Here is a 24,701-nt window from a genome sequence, read left to right as displayed (position 1 = left end):
TACATTAGTTATTGAGTAACCTATCAATAATATATATTTACCATGTTTTTTAATTTGATACTGTCATAGTATATTTGAATTCTTACTTACATTTTCTCTCAAGTAGTTTACAATTTAAGCTTTCTCTCTCAACTTGCATTCTCGTCAACTTCATTGTCACATTTTATATTGGACAATGATATTTTAACACCATTTTTTGACACTATTTTGACACTGCACACGTGTCAAGATGTGATTGGACGATTTTAAATTAAAAAAGTTGAGATAGGGGTATATTTGGAAGAGAAAAATCAAAGTTTGTTTTTTAATTTAAAATCGTCCAACCATATTTTGACACGTGTGCAGTGTCAAAATGGTGTCAAAAAAATAGTGTTAAAATTTTATTTTCCTTTTGTATTCTCACAACTTTCATTATGGTTGTCTTCTTCTGTGATCGCATTATTGCGACGAAATAAGTTATTAAACCCTAAATAATGTTATATTCAAAATTATTGCATATTTGCTTGTTGGTGTTGCTCATATGATTGCTTTTGGTGTGTCGCCATGAGTTGTTGTAGAAGGATGCATCATCAAAGGGTAAAGTTGCAGATAGAGGCGATAGGATTGACCATATAAAGGTTGCTTGGTGTTGGATTCGTCGTAGGTAAAAGAATTTCTCTTTCAATTAGAAGTGACAGAGAAATGAAAAGTTACGGTGTATTTAGCATACCAAATTGGAGTTACTATGTTAAATATTTATACATCTAATATATTAAGTTCACCTTACTATGCTACATTTTTCGCAACATCATATAAAAAATGTGCATTTTTTATATCACCTGAAACTATAATGGTCAAATAACTGTCATAGTAAGTTTCATACACTTGACATAAAAAGCCTCGTGTGAATTGAAAAACTTATCTTTTTTAGTCCTTTATTTTGTTTTATTTGAAAAATCATTTTTTCTTTCATTGTACAATTTTTCACTATCTATCTGTGCAATTTGTTCAATATCATCAACGTTAATTCAGATCCAAATGTACTTTTGCTCTTATGACAATCTTGATTATACATGTCAAGAAATACAACTCTTAATTTAATTCAATAAAATATTTTTTAAAATATACATTTAATGATTTATACTATTTTATAATAACAAAGAAATAAAATATCACTTAAAGTTTAATTTATAAAATATATTATCTACAAGTAATACCTTGTCTGCATTTTCATAGAAGACTGACTAGTTTAGAATAAATAAAAATAAAAAAATACTTGGTCTAACTCAAGTCAAATAGTTTAACCAATAATAATTTTAACAACTCCAATGTGAATACTAAAATGAAATTAAATATATACCCTCAATATAAAATATATTAGTTTCCATTATTTATTTAATATAATATTTATAAAACTAAAAATTATTAGTTACTAAAATAATCACTACTATAAATAAAAAGTTATAATTAATTTGTAAATTAGTTTTTAAATTTAACTATCAAAGTTTTGATTATAAAATTAAATTTTTTCAAAATTAATCACTAATTAATTAAAAACCAATTCAAAAATTAATTCCTTTTATAGTTAAAACTTGATAATTAATTTTTGAAACTAATTTACAAGCTAATTATAATTTTTTATTTCATAATCGTGATTATTTTAATAATCAATAATTTTAATTTCATAAATTAGTATTTAAATCAGCAAATAATTAATTATTTTTTGTCACTAAAACTAATTATCACACACAGATTTTGTTTGCAATTTCTTTTTCTTAAAAGAAATATTATAACATCTATATCTAATATTTATTTAGGGTTTCATCACTGTCTTAATATTCTAAATTTAATATAAAAGAGTTTTTTTAAATATATATACCTGGACAATAGTTATCATCTTATTCTAAAATATATGAAAATACAAATACATGTACCCTTATATTATCATCTGTTTTCATGTAAAAAAATATAGCATGTTAAAGAACATATAAGAAAGATAATTGAAATCAATGGTTGTACAACCCTAGGTATTCTTTCAAAACATTTTATAAACAACATTCATTTAACTCAATTTATACTAGCACAAGAGAATAATATCTATAATGGTATATGTTTGGCTATCAACAGGGTGTAAAAAATCCATTTATGACAAACTGATTTACTTTGCTTTCATCCAATCCATTTTAAATTAATTTTTATTAGAGATTCAATCCATTAAGATCCATTTCATTAAATCTAGATTTGAATATGATGTATACTTTATATATAATTTTTATTAGATATTCATTCTTTTAATATCCATTTTCAACCATAAAAAATTAAGATTTTCAATCTAAATATTCGATCTAAATTTTTAGTTGGACTAAGTTTAAGGTAGAGATGGATTAACTTGAGTTGAAAGTTGAGACAAGTTAACTTAAACTTAAAGTCAAAATAGTTTATCCCAAGTTGAAAATCAAGATGGATCGACCTAGACTAAAGGTTGTGACAGATCGACTTAGGCAAAAGATCAAAATGGACCAACTCAACCCTAAGGTTGAAAAGAGCTGGACAAAGCCAGAGATAAAGATAAGGTAGACCATACTTGAACATCGAGATAAGTCAACCTAGACCGGAGGTCAAGATGGTCGACCCAGTCTAGGCCCAACATCAAGACAAGCCGACCCAGGCCGAAAGTTAAGATGGTTTGAGTTAGGCCCAACATTAAGACATGTTGGACCAAGCTGAAAATTGAGACAGATGGGTTTAGGCTAAAGGTTGAGACTGGTCTAACCAAGCTAAAGGTCGAGACGAGCTAGCCCAGACATAAGGTTAATACAGACCATACCAGGCTGAAGGTCGAGACAGGTTGGAGCTTATCGAAGGTTGAGAAGGATTGGTCCAGACCAAAGGTTGAGACAAGTAGGTGTTACCGAAGGTTGAGATGGTTCAATCCAAGCTGAAGGTCAGCCAAGTCTTTGTTGGTCGATATTCGGCCAAATTACACAAAGACGAGTGAAGTACCTAAAAAACACTAGAAGGAATGGTTGAATAATGTTAATGGAAAAATTATTTTCACAACCCTTCTAATATAGCACATTGTCGAGTTTTGAGATTTTCTGATAAAGGCTTAGATGCTCCACCTAATAGGTGATTATATAAGATGCTTACTTTTAACATGTTATCCAGAATGTACACTACAAAAGTTTATAAGAACTTTCTTTGTTAAAGATTAATCATTTAGTGCAAAAGGTTCTTGTATTTAGAAATAAAAACACATCTGTAGGTTTTATAAGAGAAGTGTTTAGATAAAAGAAGAGATAATTGCACAAATATTTTTATACTGGTTCACTCCAACTAAGCTATGTCGAGTCTCCTCCGAAGAGGGTTTCACTATAATTTTTAACAAGATTACAACTGAGTATTCGTACCACTCTTGGTCTTCTCAGACAAAAAATAACCTCTTGTTACCCTAGACTGGATGAATATTCTCACCACTCTTGGTCTCCTCAGTCAGCAAATAACCTCTTGTTACCCTAGACTAGATTAATATTCTCACCACTCTTGGTCTCCTTAGTCAGCGAATAACCTCTTGTTACCCTAGATAAGAATGAGTATTCGCACCACTCCTGGTACTAAGCAACCTTGCCTATATTTCCTTAACTCAACCAAGTTCAACAAGTGTTTTAATTCTCTTCAGAATTTCAATCAACGATTTCTTACAAGTCGTTCAGACTATTACTCTCGCAAAAAGGATGTGATTACAATACAATGTAATCTATACACTCACAGATGTTTCTTTCTTTTCTCTTTCTCTTTTTCTTATAATCAGTAAACAATATTACGATAAAGCTCAAGAGTATTGTCTTTCTTTTTTTCTCTTCTTTCTTTCTATTCAGATATTTTCTTTTTCTTGAGCTCTTTTTATGCTTTTCTTTTAAGCGCTTGTCAAAGGATGAATATTTTGTTGCGTGTTATCCTCTTGATTCTTCATTTGAATAATCTTATATTTGAAGGGTTTTGGATAAGTGTCCGTTAGACTAAGTTCTTGGCCTTGATTCTTGTGTCTTTTCTTTCTTCGTGTACAACAATTGTTGGTTAAAGTCAACTTGTCAAAGCAGGCATGCTTTTTCAGTACTTTGCTTGAAGTATGTTGTAATTTCTTTTAGACACCACTTCGAGTGAAGAACATTCTATTAATATCTTTTTTGTCTCTAACGTCCACTTGTGATATTTTATTTTGAAGCTTGTGGATGCGTGTAGAGTAGCTCATTTGAAAAGAATAAAGAAGATTGTGCATGCAGTACTGTTAGGACTTTGGCAAGTGCACCAAATCGTTTCAAGTAATAAACCGGTAAGACCAGAAATCGTTTCCCAAGAGACTCGTGTAACGAGACAATCGTATAATTTCTAACTAACCTAGACTAAAGAATGTTTCCATAATTTGAGTTTTAGTGCAATTAAAGTAATTATAAAACATAAATGATAAAAGTGATCTTAAGCACTCAAACACTTTGAAATGGAGAGATTAGAAATGAAATGGAATGATATTGTTGGGGGTATGATTTCACCTACTTCACTCTTATGCATAGAAAATCACTTCCTCTTCATTAATGTGTCAATGTCAATCTAGTAATTTACTCAAACCCCAATCCCTTGGTAGAAAGAGCCTAGACTTCCTCATTAGACTCCAATCCCTTGGAAAACCTAATGATTATTTCCGCATTAAGAAATGAGATTTTAAGACATCCAAAGGTCCTAGTTCTATCCCTAGATACTATTTCCTTTAAGTGTTTAACCCAAGTCAAGGTTTACCCAATATTTCCCAATATCAAGAAACCCTAAATCATGTCATGGGCAGCAACTTCACAACAAGCATTAAGAAAAGACATTAAACACTAACAATCAATGAAAGAGGTATATATTCATTCAAAACAAAATGCTTTACATAAGAGTTTAGTGGTTACATCAATCCCCCAACAATAATGAAACTAGCTCTCCATGAATGGAGAGCTCAAGCTTACAACAATGGTGGAAATGGAAGAAAGAAGAGAACCCAAGGAAGAAGAAGGACTGTTCCCACAGCTCCTAGCTCGCTCCAAGAGCTCCCAATCAGAGAAAATGTGTCTGGGTAGCAAAAGATGGCAAGTTCTTCGTGCATCCAAGTGAAATAGGGCAAATCTGCCATGTCAGCAAAGTTGGCGCTCAAGCCCCCCAAAACTGGGGCGCTCAGGCGCACGTCAGTCACTCTTCAAGAGCTGATGCACTGGCGCTCAAGCCCCCCAAAACTGGGGGGGCTCGAGCCTGATTTCAGCAAAATTCTGATTCTTCGTTTTTGTTGCTTTTCTTGGTTTCCAGTGCCTTCCTTTGATGCATAGACTTCTTTCAATTACCTTAAGCACATAAAAGCAAGGATTAGTGAACAAAATATCTCATTAAAGCTTGGGGTGCAGCCACTTAATCAAACTAAAGGAAAACAAGGGTTTACAAGGTAAAAAGTTAGGAAAGGGTTGACAATTTCTCTTGATTCATCATTGAAATCATGGTAAAATATGTCATTATCAAGTACATATTTCTTTTCTCTTATCACTTTTGTTGTTTTTGAACGTTGAGCATTTAATGTCATTTAATGTTTTCTCAGAACAATAAAGTGCTTTCTGATTTCCTACCCTCGATGTAGCGTTTAACAATTAAACTTTTCTTCTAAAGATACTAAGAGTTGAGTAAATACTTTATCATTGGACGAAGTAATAGTTTAGCTCATGGTATTGTTTAAACTGATCCAAACACTTCTTGTGATTTTGCCTTTTTAGAGCAATAACGTTTAACATTGTTTGTGTTTTCTTTGGTGTTTTAAGTTTTAGTCTTTTAAATTGTTTTTGTCAACGACATTGCCTTGACATTGTTTCGTTTTCCCGAGAGTTAAGTTGAATACCTTTTGGGTATGATAAGCTTTACACATTTAACTTCAAATCTCTTAGATGGTTTTGACTTAACAATCATTTAGTATTGTGTTTGAGTGTTTTGACTTAGTTGTTTTTTTGTTTCCTAAAATCTTAAGAGTTTTTATAAGGTTTTTCTATGTTGGGGATTTTGGTTTTAAGGCTTATGTTTCTTCTTATGGTATTTCCAGATTATTATTTCATTTAATGATATTTGGTTAAACTTCAAAACATGAGAGCATTTAGGCATATAGACGACGTTGTCTTAACAACGACCCCGATCAAATTTTGGTCGACTCAGACTAGGTTGAAATTCAATGGAATTAAGCTAAGTTAGAAATAAAAAAGCTTTCACTGAATTCGACTAACTCGACCTTAACCTAAATTTGGCTGAATTTGACCGAGTCGACCCAGACTGAAATCAACATAATGCATCCAATTTGGCCTCGTCTGAAATTTGGTCGAATTATTTCAAGTTGACGCTGACCAAAATTTTGTCGAATTTGACCAAGTGTACCCTGACAAAATTTTGGTGAAATTCAGTCGAGGGTCTTTCTCGATCGAAATTTGGTTGAATTAAGCTAATTTGATTCTGGTCGAAATTGTTTGAGTCGACCCTAAATGATATTGACCGGATTTATCCCGATCGAAATTCGGCCAAAGTCGATTCCGACTGGAATTCGGCCGAACCATTCCTAACCAAAATTCAGCTGAATTCGCCTAATAAGCTCTTGTCAAAATTCAACTAAATTTGGTTGAGAGTCGATTTGAGCTGAAATCTTGTCGAGTCTGCCTTAATTGAAATTCAATTGAATTTGGCCCAATCTGCCCCAATTGAAATTAAGCTAAATTTAGCTTGAGTCGACTTGGACTGAGTTTTAACTAAATTCAACAAGATCGATTTTAGTCAAAATTCGATTGAATTTGATTAAATGGATCCTGACCGAAATTTTAATAATCTAATTATTTATTTTTATTATTTCATAGCAATGATTAAATATATGAATTTTGGTATATTATTGATAGATCCATTATTAAATACCACACACAATGAACAAATGAAAGAAGAAACAGTTCGTAAAGAAGAAAAAAAAACTCTTTCTACCTTAGACTCTATAAGTACTAATAATAAAATAATATGATTTATCTATCTATTTCTGAAACTCTTTATAAATATCCTAAGATTACATATTAAATAAGTTGTTTAGAATAAACTCTAAATCACATATCTTTCTTTAAATCAGTTATGCTTCTTTGTAAGTGATATAAATTTTGAAGAAAGTATTGTGAAAAGAATTATTGGGAGTGGTTATAAAGTTTGAGGAGGCTATTGTGTAAAGAATTAAGGTATTTTTTTTTTAGAAAAATAACTAAAGAAAATAGTGATGAGAATTAAATAAAGAACAATATTTAGAATCTTTAGTTAATTTTTAATGAAACTTGAATTAAATTAAAAGTTTTTTAAACCACAATTTAACCTCTTTTTTAGTTAGTTTTCCACTTACAACAATAATATTGGTTAACAATAATATTCAACTACAAACATATTTAAGAATATATTTCATTATGTAAAGAGCACTTCACCTATTCTATAGGAGTTAGTTACTATACCATGTAACAAACAATATAATAATTAAAATGTTCATATATAAATAAAGGATAATAATACTCACACAATATTTTTTTTTTTACAACAGTTAAACAACAAGAAATTATAAAAGTCAATCAAATAATTAGAATAAAAGAAAAAAGATAAATCAATTAAATATAATTGAATATATATATAACTAAAACTAAACTAATAAATGAAAATGAAGAATTAACAAATTCTTTAAGAATTCTAGATTCATTCTAGAAGAAAAAAAATAGATTGAAATAGAATAAAATAGAAGCGGGTAGCGAGAATCGAACCCGCGTTATTTTGTGATTGATCCATGGTGGTGTTTATGATTATTATTATTGATTGTGGAGTAATTTTAGACCAATCACAGAATCACACGTTATTCAAATGTTGTAAAGAAAATATTGTCTAAATATCATTATCCATAAATAAAACATGCATACCAAAAGAATGATGTACGTATTCTAAAGTATATTAGCCAACAATAGGATCCATTCCACAAAATGATAATCAATATTCATGGAAATAGATAAGTCTAACTCACTTATAGGCTATTCCGTCAAGATCAATTCATGTTCGAGTTATAAAAAATCAATTAAAACACGAGTCATTTAATTTTTTTAACCATAAAAAAGCAAAAAAATTATTGAAAAAGTTAACTTTTACATAAAAGAGTAATGAGTTATTTTTTTTTAATTACTATGAGCTAAAATAATAAATAAAATATACGTTGTTCTTTTTATTTTAATTTAATACAGTACACTGTATAATAATAGAAATAAAATAAGTACACCAATTGTAACAATAAACACTAAATAAGTAGTACAAGTAAAAGCAACACACAAATAAATGCAACACTTATTATTTAACCAACTCCCAATAATAAGTGTGGCTATTATGCCATAAATGAAAAGTTTTCCAAACAATAAAGATAATTTTAACTCGGCTTTTATTAAACTTAAAGTTGATTTTTTAACCCCATTCGTTTTATTTTTAAAGCATTTAAGTTTATTATGGAAATAATAATTCCAAGTGTTATTATTTTATCTTTTATATAAATATTTTATTTCTTTTTTATTATCTTTGTTCGGGAGATAATTATTTATAGAGAAAATAACTAAAGAATATTGATTCTCTTAATATATTTCTTTGATATTGTTGTTTTTAATTTAGAAATGAGTGTTTATAACTAATAACTAAAGATAATTCGTATCACTTTTCTAATATACTAATAAATCGCCTCATATGATTTATCTGCGTTTTGTGCATTCCATGTGTCATTTTTTTTTATTGTAAGTTGATTAAGTTTATTATTTTGAAAAGAAACTTGTAGTTAATATTTAATTTTTTAAAAATAAACTTTAATAATAAAAACATTTATCTTTTAAATATATTTTTATTAGCATTTTGATACATTATTACTAAAATATAATTGAAGTAAACAGTTTTCTAACAAATCATGTTGATCAAATTCATTAGCTTTCTACTATATAAAAGAATGAGTGAATATACCTATTCTTGAATTAATTATAAAACTGTTAGGAATATTTATATATGAGAGGAGGAACAATAGGTATATTACAGAAATTTTCTTTCTTTCGACCAATACGATTAAAAGAGTAATTACAGAAGATGTTTTAATGTCAAAGTTCATGCTAATTTTATAATTTATATATTTAATAGATATTAAATGTGATTATTTATCTTTTTATCTAAAAATTGTATCTATAAATAAATTTTAAAATGAACTTTTGATTAATAATATAATTGTAGTCCATCTAATAATAATTACCTTTTGTGTTAATTTAATTAGTATTAAAAGTAATATCCTATTAGACTAATCATTTAGCCGGTTAGTCATAGTCGCAAATACATTTTGTGGTCATATTTATCGCATGATCTATTAGAAAGACCGTCCGATTTAAGATTGACTAAACAAATATAAACTTGAGACTAAAACTACCATTGATTTAAAAGGTAAGATTGTATTAATTGTTTTTTATAATGAAATAAAATTAAAAATATTAAAAATATTGAAAAAAATTAAAAAGACATCCATAAAAGACTAGAATAATTAATTTTTTAAAAGTTAAATCAAGTTATAAATATTCAAAAACAACGAAATAATATAAACACACATCCTAATAAGAAAACAAAAATAGTAAACAAACAAAAACAAAACTCCAATAAGGAAAAAGCCAATTTTTTTAAACAGTTTTCAAAGGGGAAATAATAATAATAATAAAAAAACCATCTAGTTTGTCCAAAATTATTGTCTTTACATAACTTTGTTTTCATAAAACAACAATACTCTTATAAGATCCTAACTTCAGAATAAATAATTCAAACTATAATTTTGCTACAAGAAAACTTGAACAAGAATAAAGTCAAACATAAAACCCAAAAACTAACGGTGAGAAGTACTAACCATTTGGTTCATATCATTAACCATGAAACTAAATTTAAAAAAAAGCAACATTTCCAACTTTCAAGGTTCGATAACTTCACTTAAAAAACATCACTTGGAACAGTTGAGATTAATACAACAACTTACACTGATGTAACTGAATAAAAGGGCACTCCCAATACCATGTTTAAACTTAGACATGAAAATTTGAAAAAAAGAAAAGAAAAAAGAAGTCTTTTTAACGGGCAACAACATAAAGGGTCCCACCCCAAATGTTTGGAGGTTCAAACTTAGGACATTATAGTAATAATAATTTGAATTTTCTCACATTTTCTCTCTCTTTTAGAACAACTTTGAACTCTGACAGCTCTGAACTGTCCCATGGTGTTGGCATTGGCAACTCTATCACTTCATACACACACCTTACTTTCTTTCTTCATTCCTACAACCACACTTGAACCAGCCTTTCTTTTTAAGACCAAAGTGAGAGAAACATAGAGATATCAAAAATAAAAAAAAATAAAGCAAGAGTTGGATCAAATAGGTACTATACTATTGCATGACATAGATGCATTGGTACATTTAACAACACTTTCTCTTTCTCTCTTCTTCTCATTCAGCGTTTCTTCATTTCCCATATTGATTCATAACTTTTTAGTTGGAAAAGAAGAAGCTGAAGACATGTCCGGCCACTGGGGGATTCTTGTTTCAGATCCATGGCTTCAGAACCAGTTCACACAAGTGGAACTACGCAGCTTAAAATCCCATGTAAGTTCATCTTGGTTAATGTTTTGTTACAGTTTTTGATATTGCAGAGAATTGTAGACGAATATGACAGATGTGAGTACCCCAAAAGCCTTAAAGTCGTGGCCAAAATCGCGTTCACTAACCCTGTTTTATAACCTTGATCTTTGTTGAAATCCCATTGTGGGGTGTGCAAGAAAATATTTGAATCTCATGTTTTTGTTGGAAATATTTGATTTTTTATGTTGATGTGTTGATTGGGCTTTTGGGTCATGTGATGATCAGTGTGTGTTTGTGTAGTTCATGAGCATGAGGAGGGAGAGTGGGAGGCTTGTGATTGCGGATTTGGCTTCGAAGATGTCAAGGTTGAAGGTGGTGGGAGAGAATCTGAGTGAAGAAGAGAGAGCTTCTTGTGTGAAGGATTTGTATCCAAACACTGAGGATGAAGTTGATTTTGAATTGTTTCTTAAGGTGATTTTTATTTTGTCATTTTCATTTGCTAATCATCTTTTCAGGGTGATGGATCTTGTGGCATCTTTTTGAATTCTGTATCTGCACTATGCATCGCCTTATTCCCTTTTATTTTTTATCTCGATCCATCTGTTTTCATGGTTTCCAATCTTATGTCTATTCAATATCACTGAAATGGTAAAGAAAGAAAGAAAATTACTTTGAACTTCTGTTGCGTCAGAACCTGATGATTATTGAAGACCAGCTTATTCATTCTTTATTTAAGTACTATTAAAAAAAGGAAGTAAAGTAATAAAATGAAGATTACATAGAAAAGTTTGTGTGGTTTTGATTTTCCTTGTTTGAATCATTCATTTATAGCATGTATTTTTGACAATCCAAACACCAATTGCAAGAATAAAAAGAAAATCTTCCTCAACGCAGGTTCGTATTGATAAAAATCTAATCTAAAGACACTTTCATTTCTTATAACTTTTTCACTTTTTCTTCCTTCCTTTTGCAGAAATAATTTGCATAACAGTTTCCATTTTTACTATGTAATGTAAGCTAACTATATTATGAAGTACTGAAATTGATTAAGCTTATAACTGTTCATCTCATATAGAGTAGAAAAACATTAGAAGCATACTACTGGAACAATTTCAGTTACTGTGGTGAATTCAAATTCTGATCCAACTGGAATAATGATGCAATGATGACAGGTCTACTTGAAACTCCAAACTTTTTCAAATTCAAGAACTGGAAGTAGTCCAAAGAACGCCTCAGCTTTCCTCAAGGCAGCTACAACCACATTGCTTCACACAATTAGTGAATCTGAGAAAGCATCATATGTAGCACATATAAATCACTATCTTGCAAAGGATGAGTTCCTTAAGAAATATCTTCCTATTGACCCTTCAACCAATGAGCTCTTTGAAATTGCAAAAGATGGTGTTCTTCTTTGGTAATGCACATATTCTCACTTGCTTTAGCAGTTTAACTGTTCATGGAAATTTTGCTTTAAAAACGAGTTACATGCTGTTGCAGCAAGCTTATCAATGTGGCAGTTCCAGGGACCATTGATGAACGAGCAATCAATACAAAAAGAATACTCAATCCATGGGAAAGGAATGAAAATCACACACTTTGCCTCAACTCTGCTAAAGCAATTGGATGTACAGTGGTTAACATTGGCACTCAGGACTTCATTGAAGGAAGGGTATGTTTGTATTCCTTTTAGTTTTCACCTTAAAAGCATCATTATTGTGGCTGTGTACAATGCAGAAACACAAAATTTAAGTTTAGATTTTATTAACAAATGAAATCCTTTGCTTTGAAATTTGAGATATGATTTTTTAGTTTGGAACCAGTTTCTTCCTTCAGAAAGTTATAAAAATATTGTTGAAATCTGATCAGAATTATTAGATTTTCTTCCAACTCTTTTGCAGAAAAAAGTAATTCTCAAACATGTTTTCCCTTTATTTTAATGATTCTAAACACAGGCAATTTTAATTTATGATATGCGACACTATTTTACAGTCTCGTCCTCTATTTTTTTCAGTGTTACAGAGAAAAAGGGACATTATGATGATTCATTACTAAATCTATTTTATTATATTGGACTCAGAAAGTTTCTGCATAATTAGATTTAATCTCATTTGACATAATTCTGCTTTACTAGCTAGCATAATCTATGTTCACCTTAGAAATGAAGTTTTCTTGAATCAAAGTGCTTAGAAATTCTTTTAAGAGACCCCTGTGTTTAACCTATGCTGAACCGGTAGATAATAATGACAAATTGTGCGAGATGTTTGCCAACTGAAAAACAAGATGTATGTGAAAAGAATAGGGTCAAGGTTCATCTGTTTGATAAGTGAGTTGATCAAGATTTTTTTGAACAGTTTATGATATTTCTGGATTAGTATTTGATCATAGTAGTAATTTCACAGTGAAGTGGTATCTAATTATTTTTTGTTCCCATTTCAGCGTCACCTGGTGCTTGGGGTGATTTCTCAGATTATTAAGGTGAACAATCATTGATTATACATAATTTTATGATTTCATTTGGTTTATGTATGTAAAACATTTCATTATGATTATGAATGAGTTCTAGAATGTCGTTATTTAAACTATGCATTCTAATTTTTTATTAGTGAAATAATGGTGACTGCATAATGCATGTTATATTTTGTGGTGCCTGCTTTTGACATTCCTAATGGTGGTGATAAATTAGATACAATTATTGGCGGACCTTGATCTGAAGAAAACTCCTCAGCTTCTTGAGTTGCTTGATGATAGTAAGGTAACTTACTTTCTTTCATTATCTTATTGTCATTATTTATTGTATATGTTGCCTTCATATTTTTCAAATTAACAGGATATGGAAGAGTTGATGAATCTACCACCAGAAAAGATCTTGTTAAGGTGGATGAATTTCCATCTGAAGAAAGCAGGGTACAAGAAGATTGTCACTAACTTCTCCTCTGATGTGAAGGTAGCTGGGTTTTTCTTATTTTGGTGAAAAATACTTTGTTTTATATCTTTTGCTTTGGACAATTAGCACCACTTTCATTCAGTACTATTTGAATGCAGAAGTTTTGCTTTGTTCATTTCCTTTTCAATAAGAATTTGATCATTTGATTTAGGAAGTGCACTGTTGTTGTAATTTTCTCAAATTCTTTTTTAACTTTTAGAAAAAGTCAACTTTAAATAGAACATAAATTATTTGCATGCAGTGTCTCTGAACATAATTCTTTAGTCCCACTGTCATAGAAAAATTGTAAAACTAGTGACATTTCGGGGTGGTTGCAAATTTTCAACTTTTGGTTTTCAACTGTTAATTTTAAACAACACATGTTACGCTAACATTGATCTTAATTGGTTTTAAAGTCAATTTCAAAACACTTTTAGCCTTCCTAGGTTAGCAACTCCTAGATTTGAACCCTGTTGGTAAAATTTGCTTTTTTTGTTTTAGCCTACTTCAAGTGCATACATGATACATCTATTGTCAGGTGTAGTAATAACTATTAATTTGTGTACTTTTTATTTCATTGTCAAGTTCAAAAACAGGAACACTTTAGAAATAGGAAATACAGGAAAATTATAACTTGAGTCAGTATATAGGTATTAGTTATGATTCAAGCTTCTTAATGCATTTCTTGTATTGAACTTTTATGGTTCTGATCTTGTAGGATGCTGAGGCTTATGCACACCTTCTAAATGTTCTTGCACCTGAATACATCAATCCCTCCACATTGGCAGTTAAAAATCCCTTTGAGAGAGCAAAGTTAGTTCTAGAACATGCTGATAAGATGGGTTGCAAGAGATACTTAACTGCAAGAGACATTGTGGAAGGATCTCCAAATCTTAATCTTGCCTTTGTTGCACATATTTTCCAGCATAGGTGAGTGAGAATAAAAATCCTCTTCATAAACCTTATATTGTTATTCATTTCAAGTGTTTCATTTTTGGGTTGTTGGTGGATAAAGCCAGAAGAAATAGAACTTAATCCCTGGCTTTCATTAACTATTTGTTTTTATAAGTGGTTATTTGTTAATGTGTATAAATGTAATGAGTTTATGGATTTCCAACATTTTATTTTCTAGAAAAGATCACTTTCTAAAGATTCCACAGCTCATATGCTTGTCAATAGGATTACTAATTGTTTGTCATTGTAGTCATCTTTATTCATCCGTTTCTCTTATTTTATCCACTTTTGACTATGAATTGATTACCTATGTCTGCTATGCTTTCTACACCTTATAAGTTTCAATAGTATAAACAATTTTTTGTTTTGGTTTCTGAGAAATATGTTAGCTAACACAATTTCCTCTTCTAGGAATGGACTTTCAGCTCAGACAAAACAACAAATGTCTCTCCTTGAAACATTTCCAGATGATACTCAAGACTCTAGAGAAGAAAGAGCATTTCGCCTTTGGATGAATAGCCTTGGAAATTCAACATATATCAACAATGTCTTTGAGGATCTCCGAAACGGGTAGAATATCTTTTGCATTTTTACAAGTTCTCTTGTTTATGTTATATATATACTTGAACTGGTTCTGTTAAAAATTCTTCTATAGAATTGAAACTACTAGTAAAATACATCTGATGAAATCATTTTTACTTTATTATAATTTTTAATCACTCAACAGTTTATATATTAGTTAGTTAGTGTAATTCCTTTTTTGTTGAAATTATCCCGGCATGAAGAAAATAGTCTCATGCTTCTTGTTTTCAATTTATGAAACATAGATATTTCAAAAATGAAAAATGATAGGAGTCATACCCATGTTGGATATGGATATTCCTCATATGTTTCCTTCACCATATATCTCCAAAAAGTATTCAATCTTTTTTATTTAATTTCTAACTTTTTTCTAAGATATTTCTCATATACTTGAATACATCTGGATACATATCCAAAAGTATCCAATTTTTTTCATTTGATTTTTAATTTTTTCTAAGATATGTTCTTACTCATCATGTAAGAAGAATTGAAGTACATGTAATTCTGTTCATTCTTTGAAGAGAAACAAAATGGATAAAAAAATGGTGATGAAAATTGGGTTTTTGTGCATTCCAATCTTCAACTTTTTTCTAAAAAAGATGAAAGGTATAATAGTACAAAACAGGAGATAAGGTAGTGAGACATAAGTGAAGCATGATCTGGTTGATAATGGTTGAACTTATTGGCTATTATTATATAAAATCCATACTTGTTTTTAGTTCTATCATTTGTACAATTAGCCAAAAATGATTATGGTGTAGGGAGAAGCTATCCTTTTTTTTTTGTTATGATCACAAATATCTTTATGCAAATTGTGATCTTCATAGTTATGAATTAATGAGAAATGATCAACATCTCTTTTTTTATTCTTATGATGCATATTTTCTACTATTTTGCAAACATATATCCTGAATTTTGAAGAAATTCTCTTATCTGAGTCATGTGTAGTACTAAGAATTTGAGCTTCATTTGAATATAGTTTGTCTTTTTTTCAATTTTTCTTTTGAACTTTGATCATGCACTGAGTTGGAATGATGTTGTTTCTTTGCAGATGGGTTCTCCTTGAGACTCTTGACAAGGTGTCACCAGGGATTGTCCATTGGAAAATTGCCAACAAGCCTCCAATTAAGATGCCATTTAGAAAAGTGGAGAACTGCAACCAAGTTGTGAAAATAGGGAAACAGCTTAAATTTTCACTGGTAAATGTTGCTGGAAACGACATTGTGCAGGGAAATAAAAAGTTAATACTAGGTAGGTTGATTTCCAAATTATGTGTTTGTTTCTTACATTTGTAGTAGAACACTTAATCAATTAAGCATACTCCATTCAACTCAATGTTCACACATAGGTTCTAAATCAAACTCTACTTGATGTTGTTTTTAGCTTATTTGTGGCAATTGATGCGATACAACATTCTACAACTTCTCAAGAACTTGAGATTTCACTCTCGTGGGAAGGAGATAACTGATGCTGATATTTTAGAATGGGCCAACAGCAAGGTTAGCAGCTCCGGAAGTCAAAGCCGCATGGACAGTTTTAAGGTATTCAAATATTAGACCTTTGGTTCTTCCATTTGAACTACATTTTGTCAAGAAATTTTGGATCCTTGTATGAATGGGTTAACATTTTCATTACAATGGTATCATAGCCTTGCAATGAATCTCGTTGAGACTCTTTCAAATTAACTAATTATTAAAATTTCAAATTTCAGGATAAAAGTTTATCAGATGGAATATTTTTCCTTGAGCTTCTAAGTTCAGTGCAGCACAGAGCAGTAAATTGGGGTCTTGTAACAAAAGGAGTAACCGGTATGTTATGTTTTCTCTATACTCTTTCAATATTGACCTCATTCTTCTTTTATAGCCATCATAATAGCCTCTTCTGCTTTCTTTGAATGCTTTTCTATTGACATCATATCATGTAAAATTGGTAATATGAGTTTTGATGAGAGCTGTTGTCTGTGTTTATAAAAGTAATACCTTTACCATAAAATTTTGGATCTGATAAATGTGAAAGTTCTTAAAATTTTGGTCAAGCATAACTTATGATAAAGGGTTAAAAAGCTTGAATTATTCATTGTGATTGAGTATCATGCATCCATTTTTGAAAACTTTGATAGGCAGATATAATAGTATCCTTTGGTTTTGTGCAATATATTTTATGTTCTGGACTTGATCTATGTTGAACAAGGAATTTCCTTATGCTGAAGCTTTCTCATGTCTGCCAAATGGAATGAACACCAAGTGTCTTCACTTTCAATTACAATGTTGTTGGTTGGGAACATTTATGCCATTTCAAAGTCCTTGTCTTTTATCTTGCTTTACATTCCTATAACTTTTGTATTACATGGTTCATGCAGACCAGGAGAAAAAGATGAATGCCACCTACATTATCAGTATTGCAAGAAAGCTTGGATGTTCTATATTCCTGCTTCCTGAAGACATCACTGAGGTAGTTTTAAATCAATCCTTTTACCAGTGCACATTTACAGAATTTCTGTAAAAATTAACAAAGAACATTTCTAACTAGTTTTGGCTTTTTTATTTTAGTCTAATTTTAATGCAGTATATGTGTAAAGGATTTTGTACAGTGTCAATAAAACTAGAGTGAAAGTAAATAATATAGCAGATTCTTACATATAAGGATAATGATGCTTTGACAACATTTTTTTGACAACATTTTAACACCATTTACGTGTCATTCTGTTGTTGATCCAAAATTACTCTACAATCAATAATAATAATCATAAACATTAATATGGACCAATTACAGAATGACGCGTAAATGATGTTAAAATATTGTCAAAAAAATGTTGTCAAAGTATCATTATCCTACATATAAATACCATCCAACACAACTATGTAAGATAAATTTGTTGACATTCAGAATAACATTCTGAAGACAATCTAATTTCTTTTACATTGTAGTGCATAAAAAGTTAATCTCAGACATTTTATAGCAGATAAGTTTGAATGTATGTAAAGCTCTTTTGTTCTGTAATCCAATCACAGATTCTCACTCATGATAATACTGTTGAGTAATACTCATATGGTGCTTTCATTATTGGATGACAGCATAAGAAAAACTCTTTCATCATGAATATATTATAATAAAATATTTGCATTGGTTTATGAGAATGTTGGAACATGATTTCAGGTGAATCAGAAAATGATTCTGACACTAACAGCTAGTATAATGTCTTGGTGCTTAAAGCATCCTCATGATGAAAGAACAGTGGGAACTTCAGATAATGAGAGTGGGAGCCAATTGGAGACCACATCAAATTCAACACTGGATGATTCTGCATCTGATTCATCAGTAGATGAAAATGGGAACATGTAAATGTGTATATATAATATATACACACACATATGTCTTGAGTGAACTGGTTTTATATATATAATATATATATATATAATATATATTTGAACCACTCATTTTAGTTGATCAGAAGATCAATGTATGACACTAGGTAATTTAATGGTTTCAAAAAGCAAATTTTATTCAATCAACTTTGTAAAATAGTGTTTTCTTTTTTTCAAGTTTGGGACGTCAGTTTTTCTGGTCCCACTTAGGAAAGGAAAAAAATAGGTAATTCCTCCTAAATCTCTGAAGAAAATTCCGATCTTACATTTTTCAGATTATGTATTTTAAAAGTTATTTTTAATTTTTGGATTACACTACGAAGTTAAAATTGAAAGTTGTTTTTAATTTTTGCATTACACGGTTACGAAGTTAAAATGACTATGGACTGTGTAATGTGGAAGTTAAAAATTAACAAGTTAAAGAGAATTAAAAAAAAATAATAGCTTTCGGATTACATAGTTGTGAAGTCATTTTTGGCTCCCTAATTATCTAATTCGGAAGTTTTTTTTAAGGAAAAGAATGGCTTTTGGAAGTCATTAGTTTTTGGATTGCATAATTTAGAAGTTGTTTTTTATTTTCAAAAATGACTTTTGGATTGTACAATTAAAAAAAAAAAAATCTTACATGGGAGTGTAGAGGAAAACTTATGTAGGTGCAGGAAGGAAGAATCTACTGAAAGAAAAAGGTACTGGCCCTTTCTATTCACCGGAAATTAATTAATACACTTTTTTGAATTATGCACGTTTATAAGTAATTTGAAAAAGTTCCTAGACTAAAAATGAAGTATAGCATTAGAAATATGATTGGAATAAGACTCTTTCTTCCTCCAACCCTCTTAATTTCAATTTGCATGTTCAGTTATGCAAAATGAAAAAGAGAGCAAAAAACTGATTTGGCAAGTTGGAAGTCAGTCAATGTCAACTTTTGCTTTCGCATAAATTTGTTTTGTCCTGTAACGTTGAGATAGCTTAAAGATCAAGGACTACTATTAAGGCATACAAAGACACTGAAAAAACAGTATGTTTCTGAGAAAATATGTGTTATAACAGAGATTATTAACTTAAACTAATTCAAATTAGATAAAAATATTGCTCATAAATTCATCGTACCGTACTACATAAAATACTCGTGAAACATTAACTTGTTAATGTTGTCTATAATTTTTACCTTCTTTTGTGATTCTTGAAATTATTTAAAATTTTCCCTTGTTCTCCAAATATTGCAACTTAATATAGTCTCTTCTCTCTTAGTTAAGCTGCCTTAGTTAAGCTGCAGCGTAAGACACGAACCACATATATTCATATAACAGTAACAGTAACTATTGGAATAGTTAAATCAGAATAAAAACACAACATTAGACAGTATCTATACATCGTTGTCTTTGACGGCCAAATCATCAATTACCAAGTAAATTGAGAAAAAAAATAACGTAGAGAACACTTGAAAAATAAGGATTATTTTTCTGAAATATCGGTACAAACACAATTATCTGCCTCTGTGAGAGTGTCAACAACACCTATACCTGAAAATCACGCTACCTTGTGCATAATTGCTATCTTACATACTGCAAGTTAAAGCCATTCATAAACCATTTTGTTCATTTTTAACACCAAGAATCCATTGTGCAAGATGTGCCAGGTATGGTTCTGCCTGGGAGTTATTGCTCAAGATAGATCCAAGACTCTGAAGCTCGGTGTTAAACTCTTTCTCAAATTTCCTGCAATTATGTATTATGGTCAGAACGTTAAAATGACATGAAATTATCAGTATAAAATAAAATAAGTAGCACGTTTGCCAAATCTATTGCTTTCGAGGCTTACAGAACAGAATCAGTGACTGCCACGTTTTTGGTGGTTGACTTCAAGACCTGACCTGACTTCCTTTTGGCTTTATTCAAGCCAACTGAATCAATAGGTTCCTCTGAGTCACCTAAATCAATAGAAGATGATATAAGCCACTGCGTTGCTGCTGAATATTGCAGGCACATGGATTTAAGCCTTTCCACCTTCTGCAATTGAGAAACATCAATCGTGAATTGAGAAACATCAATCGTGAGTAGTCATGAACCATTCCGATAAACAAATAAAACACGCAACAAAATGTATTTCCTACTAAATTTATGAATAGTCATACTTCATATAAATAGTAAACTTGTTATTATATTGCATAGTGTCTATTATAAACGTATCACCCGATATATAGCAAATGAAAAGTTTCATGTTAATTCACACCCACCATTTGCATCTACTTTCCCAGACATGCCTCTTGCAGTAGATGGAGCTCTAAATATAGCTTGCATTTTTGTATATAACATCAAAAAGGATGGGTTAGAAATTGTAGCTTTTCGGTAAACAATTGTTCTTAATAAAAATTAAAACTATCATTGCTTTTATATCTAGGTTTTTGTGCCACTTGTGTTTAATTCAAGAAATAGAAGATTAATGTTTCATAACCTGATCCAACAATGAGCTGAAAAGCTTTCGTCTCGTGTATGAAGTTTTTATCTTCATAACATATTTAAGGCTTCCGCCAATCAAAATATATTTCGGTCAGGCTGTTGGTTTTGCATGTTAGGTAAAATGAATTTGGTTGACTATGCTTTTGGTTATACATGCTAATTGAACTGAATTTTAGTTGATCTAGGTCCTCTTTTCATGTTGGCCATAGAAATATGAAAGTGGTTATACTATTTATATAAGCATGTAGTTTTCTATTATGAAGCTTTTAGCTAAGATATTTCTTCCAAGGGAAAAGAGATAATTACATTGTAGTACAAAAAAACAATAATTGCATAACTATTAGAGTAAAAACAGAAACTCATAAAATCAGTAAAACAAAAACAAACAGAAACTAACCTTCAGCAGCTCAGGTAAAAGAAGTAAGCATTCTCTCAAACATTTATCAAGGAAAAAATCGTGGTGCTGAATAACCTGTTTCAGACAGAAAATGTCAAGAATTAAACATCTACCAACCTACCCAGCTTAAAAACACACAAAAAAGACAGACGTGCACATATTATGCACATAGCAAGTAATTTCTAACTGTGTAGTAATAACTTTGTCTCAGATAGGAACATTGGAAGAACTACATCACAAAATTTGCCATTGTAGTAGGAGATCTCAAGGCCTAATAAACACCACACCAAAATACCATAATTCCATCATGGATCTTAAGTCCCCGTAAGCCCATTTGACTAGTCCTGGATAAACATAGCAATGCTCACTCGTTTACAGCTAAGTGATATGGTGAAGCTCTATGATCAATTGATAAAGGCCTAGAGAACCACACCACAGAAGCTAGCCATTACAATTGAAGAGCCCAATGCCTTGTAAACCCTACAACAAAATCCATACTTCTAATATGGAACTTCATACGTCAATTTGATCATAACTATTTCTGTACATGGGCAAGAGTACCCCTTGTATACAAAAGAATTATGCACATAACGAGGTACGAATCGGTTTTTAAAATGTAAGACCACAAAAACTTACCTCATCTATGCTATTTGCTGTCTGAAGTCTGTTATACATCACATGCCAGTTTGGTTCAATAACCTAAAACATAAGGTAAATAGTCATAAATCAAGAACCCACCTAAATGCTAAGCTAATCAGTTTAGCTACCAAATTTATAAAAAGGAAAGGCTAAACACCTATACCCAATCCTATATATGTCAAAAACAAATATTAAAATTAATCTTTTGCAATTTAACATCATCATAAAAATATAATTTGAACATAAAAATATAGATTAAAAATTTTCAATTTAAAGCACACATACTTATATTAAATAATAGAAAAAGGGAAGTTTCTGTCAAGTTGAAAGATCTTCAAAGTTTAATGTATAAGTCAGAAAAATAAAACCTGCCTCAAATGTCAGATAGTGTAGAAGGCTATTAATAAATTTAAGCATACTACGGCAAAGAAGAGATGATCTGGAAATAGCAGTTCCTCGCGTATTGAGAGCACGAACTCCCTACAATATGCAATCAAAATGCTGTGAGTAGAAATGAACACGACAAACAAAATAAAATAAAGGCACTACAGACATACTTGATGTATTTGCCATGCTCCACACAACTGACGGTCAACATGTTTACAGTGGAAAAGGAATCGAAAAATTAATTGGTACTTTGCGAGGGCTTTACGTGATAATACTATAGACAGTGGCCAGTGCACCTGAAACCAGAACCAAAGGTAGGAACATTAATGATGCAAATGGGAGGATGACTCTCAGAAGCATATAAAGAAGAAAAGACCTTGTAACTTAGTGAAAATGTTTCAAGTCCAGTGATGCTAACGGTTTCCTCCAAATCATTATCAGTAGAACTTCTCTGACTAACTTCAAGATCATTAAATGTTCCCAACCTTCTGAGCAAAGAAGATCTTTCCTGAAAGTGAAATGCTTGCATGTGAAAATCTGAAATTTACAGCTTAAAAGTGTTTCTTATAAACTGAATTAGTTACTTGCCACAACACATGTTAAGCCTTCGTGAAAAGGATCTGCTGCAGCTGCTGTAGTACGCAATGCAAGGTCTAATAGTGACTAAACGGGAGAGAGGAAAAACATATAAGAAAAATGGAAAAACATAAAATTAGAATCTAGATCCCTTTCAAAATTAAAATAGGCAAGTGCCAACTTGAATTTACAAGGAGAATAATAATGGTATGGGAAATCGAAGGATATTTCATTACTATACCTGCAGCTTCTCAACTGAGACTTCATCAGGCTTTTTTGCTAGTTCATCCCTTGCAATATCCATAAAATGTACTAAGAAATCACCCTGTATTGTAAAACTATGAGTATGATCCAAAACAAAGGGTATTTCTGAAGTCTATGTTATCATTCCGAATTGATTTCTTTAACTCTTTGAGAGGCATCTATGCAATCACAACTAAACCCCTGAATTAGTCTTTTGGATTAGTAACTTTCGTCCCCGACTTTTAAAGATGCTTAGGTAGTCTATGACTTCATAGTCGTTCATAAGGGACTAAAGTGATCAACAAATAAAATCTTACGAGACCAATTTAAGGGGTTTACTCATACAATATATTGCCTATGTAAATAAGTCAAATCAACTGAACATTTTCTTCCAATGAATAAATCATCAAACACCCAAAACTCTGAAAGTTCAAAACAAAGCCTTATTTTGCAAAAGCTTTTGTTTCAGAATTCAAGAGACATAGAATACACATGACATGGGGAAGTTTGATTTCAGAAAAAAAAAAATGCTCCATGTTTTCATTTTGATTTCCAAAAAATATTACGTCACGACAAATAAATGGATAATTTAACATTAATATAAAGTTAGTCATGTTGTAATAACTTCTTAATTAAGAATTTGGCCTGTCATGTGCTCATACAAGACATGGTTTAATGATCAGTTGCATTGCAACCATAGTAAATTTTGGTCCAGCAAAATTTACAAAATAGACAAGTCTCGTAATGTTTTCCATTGAAATATTTCCTTCCTTTCAATTGGATTGCTACTGACATAAAACCCCTATTTATAGATCACAATCCCTAGAGAAACTATTATGAAAATAATCACAAGGTCATCTTCTAATTTATATAAAGCCCAATGGATATGATAGTCAACCCGAACATGCTTGATTCTTGAATACCCAGCTTAGTTCGTTACTAATTTCCTAAATCCTCCCTTTTCCATCTAATAACACTCTCCCTTTTTTTTCAACCCAACAAAAATTATCGAATAATAATGACATTATCCACATCAAAAGTTTAAATCCGTCTAATTGCTGAATTTTATGACTAACCTCATGAGTCATGACCATAAAGCAAGGATGCAAAATTCTACTGCAATTCAAAAATATTCAAGTAGTATTTGTTTAGAAAACTCAAGTACAAGCATTGCACAGATGTTATATCTACCTTTAGAACTGTGTTTATCATTCTTTTCCATTCAAACTTGTTAAGAAGTGGATTTAAACCTAACTCAACCCAACCGGCTTGTAAGGTGAGGTTTACATCCACATATATACTCTAAATAGACTTTATCTCTAGTCAATGAGAGACTTCCAACACATCTCCCTCATGCCAATGTATATACATCTCGTGCGTGAGACTAGGCTTAATGGATGGCTCGATAGCAGGTGGAATGATATGCACAACAAACATAAATCTCACTAGGATAAACTCTAATTCATGGCTCTGATAGAATATATATATATATATATATATATAT

The 24,701-nt window shown here is 30.7% G+C and overlaps 2 protein-coding genes across 7 annotated transcripts in view; one reads left to right on the top strand and one right to left on the bottom strand.

The window, feature by feature from the left end:
• Nucleotides 1-10,272: 10,272 nt before the first annotated feature.
• On the top strand, nucleotides 10,273-18,639 carry LOC106774004 (fimbrin-2-like). 5 transcript variants are annotated; one of them, XM_014660789.2, is made up of 15 exons: nucleotides 10,273-10,472; nucleotides 10,596-10,696; nucleotides 10,973-11,143; nucleotides 11,845-12,086; nucleotides 12,170-12,341; nucleotides 13,109-13,147; nucleotides 13,356-13,424; nucleotides 13,500-13,616; nucleotides 14,314-14,525; nucleotides 14,961-15,119; nucleotides 16,183-16,382; nucleotides 16,515-16,672; nucleotides 16,843-16,939; nucleotides 17,491-17,582; nucleotides 18,288-18,639. In XM_014660789.2, exons 2-15 carry the CDS (start codon nucleotides 10,610-10,612, stop codon nucleotides 18,471-18,473), a joined length of 2,001 nt encoding a protein of 666 aa, XP_014516275.1. In that variant the 5' UTR covers nucleotides 10,273-10,472; nucleotides 10,596-10,609; the 3' UTR covers nucleotides 18,474-18,639. The 5 variants fall into 5 exon arrangements, with proteins under 5 accessions (XP_014516275.1, XP_014516272.1, XP_014516274.1 ...); XM_014660786.2 differs by having other exon boundaries at nucleotides 10,587-10,696; XM_014660788.2 differs by having other exon boundaries at nucleotides 10,273-10,504.
• A 1,161-nt stretch (nucleotides 18,640-19,800) lies between these two features.
• The window catches only part of LOC106774003 (gamma-tubulin complex component 2), a 10,023-nt gene continuing 5,122 nt past the window's right edge, over nucleotides 19,801-24,701 (bottom strand). For both annotated transcript variants that reach the window (XM_014660783.2, XM_014660785.2), the window contains 9 exons: nucleotides 23,196-23,279; nucleotides 22,967-23,041; nucleotides 22,755-22,886; nucleotides 22,549-22,674; nucleotides 22,364-22,471; nucleotides 21,989-22,051; nucleotides 21,353-21,427; nucleotides 20,318-20,505; nucleotides 19,801-20,214 (listed from right to left, as the gene is read on the bottom strand). In XM_014660783.2, the coding sequence (XP_014516269.1) occupies nucleotides 20,079-20,214; nucleotides 20,318-20,505; nucleotides 21,353-21,427; nucleotides 21,989-22,051; nucleotides 22,364-22,471; nucleotides 22,549-22,674; nucleotides 22,755-22,886; nucleotides 22,967-23,041; nucleotides 23,196-23,279 (987 nt within the window). In that variant the 3' untranslated portion in view covers nucleotides 19,801-20,078. The remainder of the gene's footprint in view (nucleotides 20,215-20,317; nucleotides 20,506-21,352; nucleotides 21,428-21,988; nucleotides 22,052-22,363; nucleotides 22,472-22,548; nucleotides 22,675-22,754; nucleotides 22,887-22,966; nucleotides 23,042-23,195; nucleotides 23,280-24,701) is intronic.

This window comes from Vigna radiata, chromosome 9 (assembly GCF_000741045.1).
Source record: "Vigna radiata var. radiata cultivar VC1973A chromosome 9, Vradiata_ver6, whole genome shotgun sequence".
NCBI lineage: Eukaryota > Viridiplantae > Streptophyta > Magnoliopsida > Fabales > Fabaceae > Vigna > Vigna radiata.
The sequence above is the reverse complement of the archived record's forward strand: the minus strand, read 5'-3'. Positions and strand labels throughout refer to the sequence as shown.

What these genes read in the sequence shown, in the direction of transcription:
- LOC106774004 (XM_014660789.2), top strand. Translation starts at nt 10,610, where the DNA reads ATGTCCGGCCACTGGGGGATTCTTGTTTCAGATCCATGGCTTCAGAAC. An exon ending in AGGACTTCATTGAAGGAAGG is followed by an intron (nt 12,342 to 13,108) that starts GTATGTTTGTAT and finishes TTCCCATTTCAG; the next exon opens with CGTCACCTGGTGCTTGGGGT. An exon ending in GCACATATTTTCCAGCATAG is followed by an intron (nt 14,526 to 14,960) that starts GTGAGTGAGAAT and finishes TTCCTCTTCTAG; the next exon opens with GAATGGACTTTCAGCTCAGA.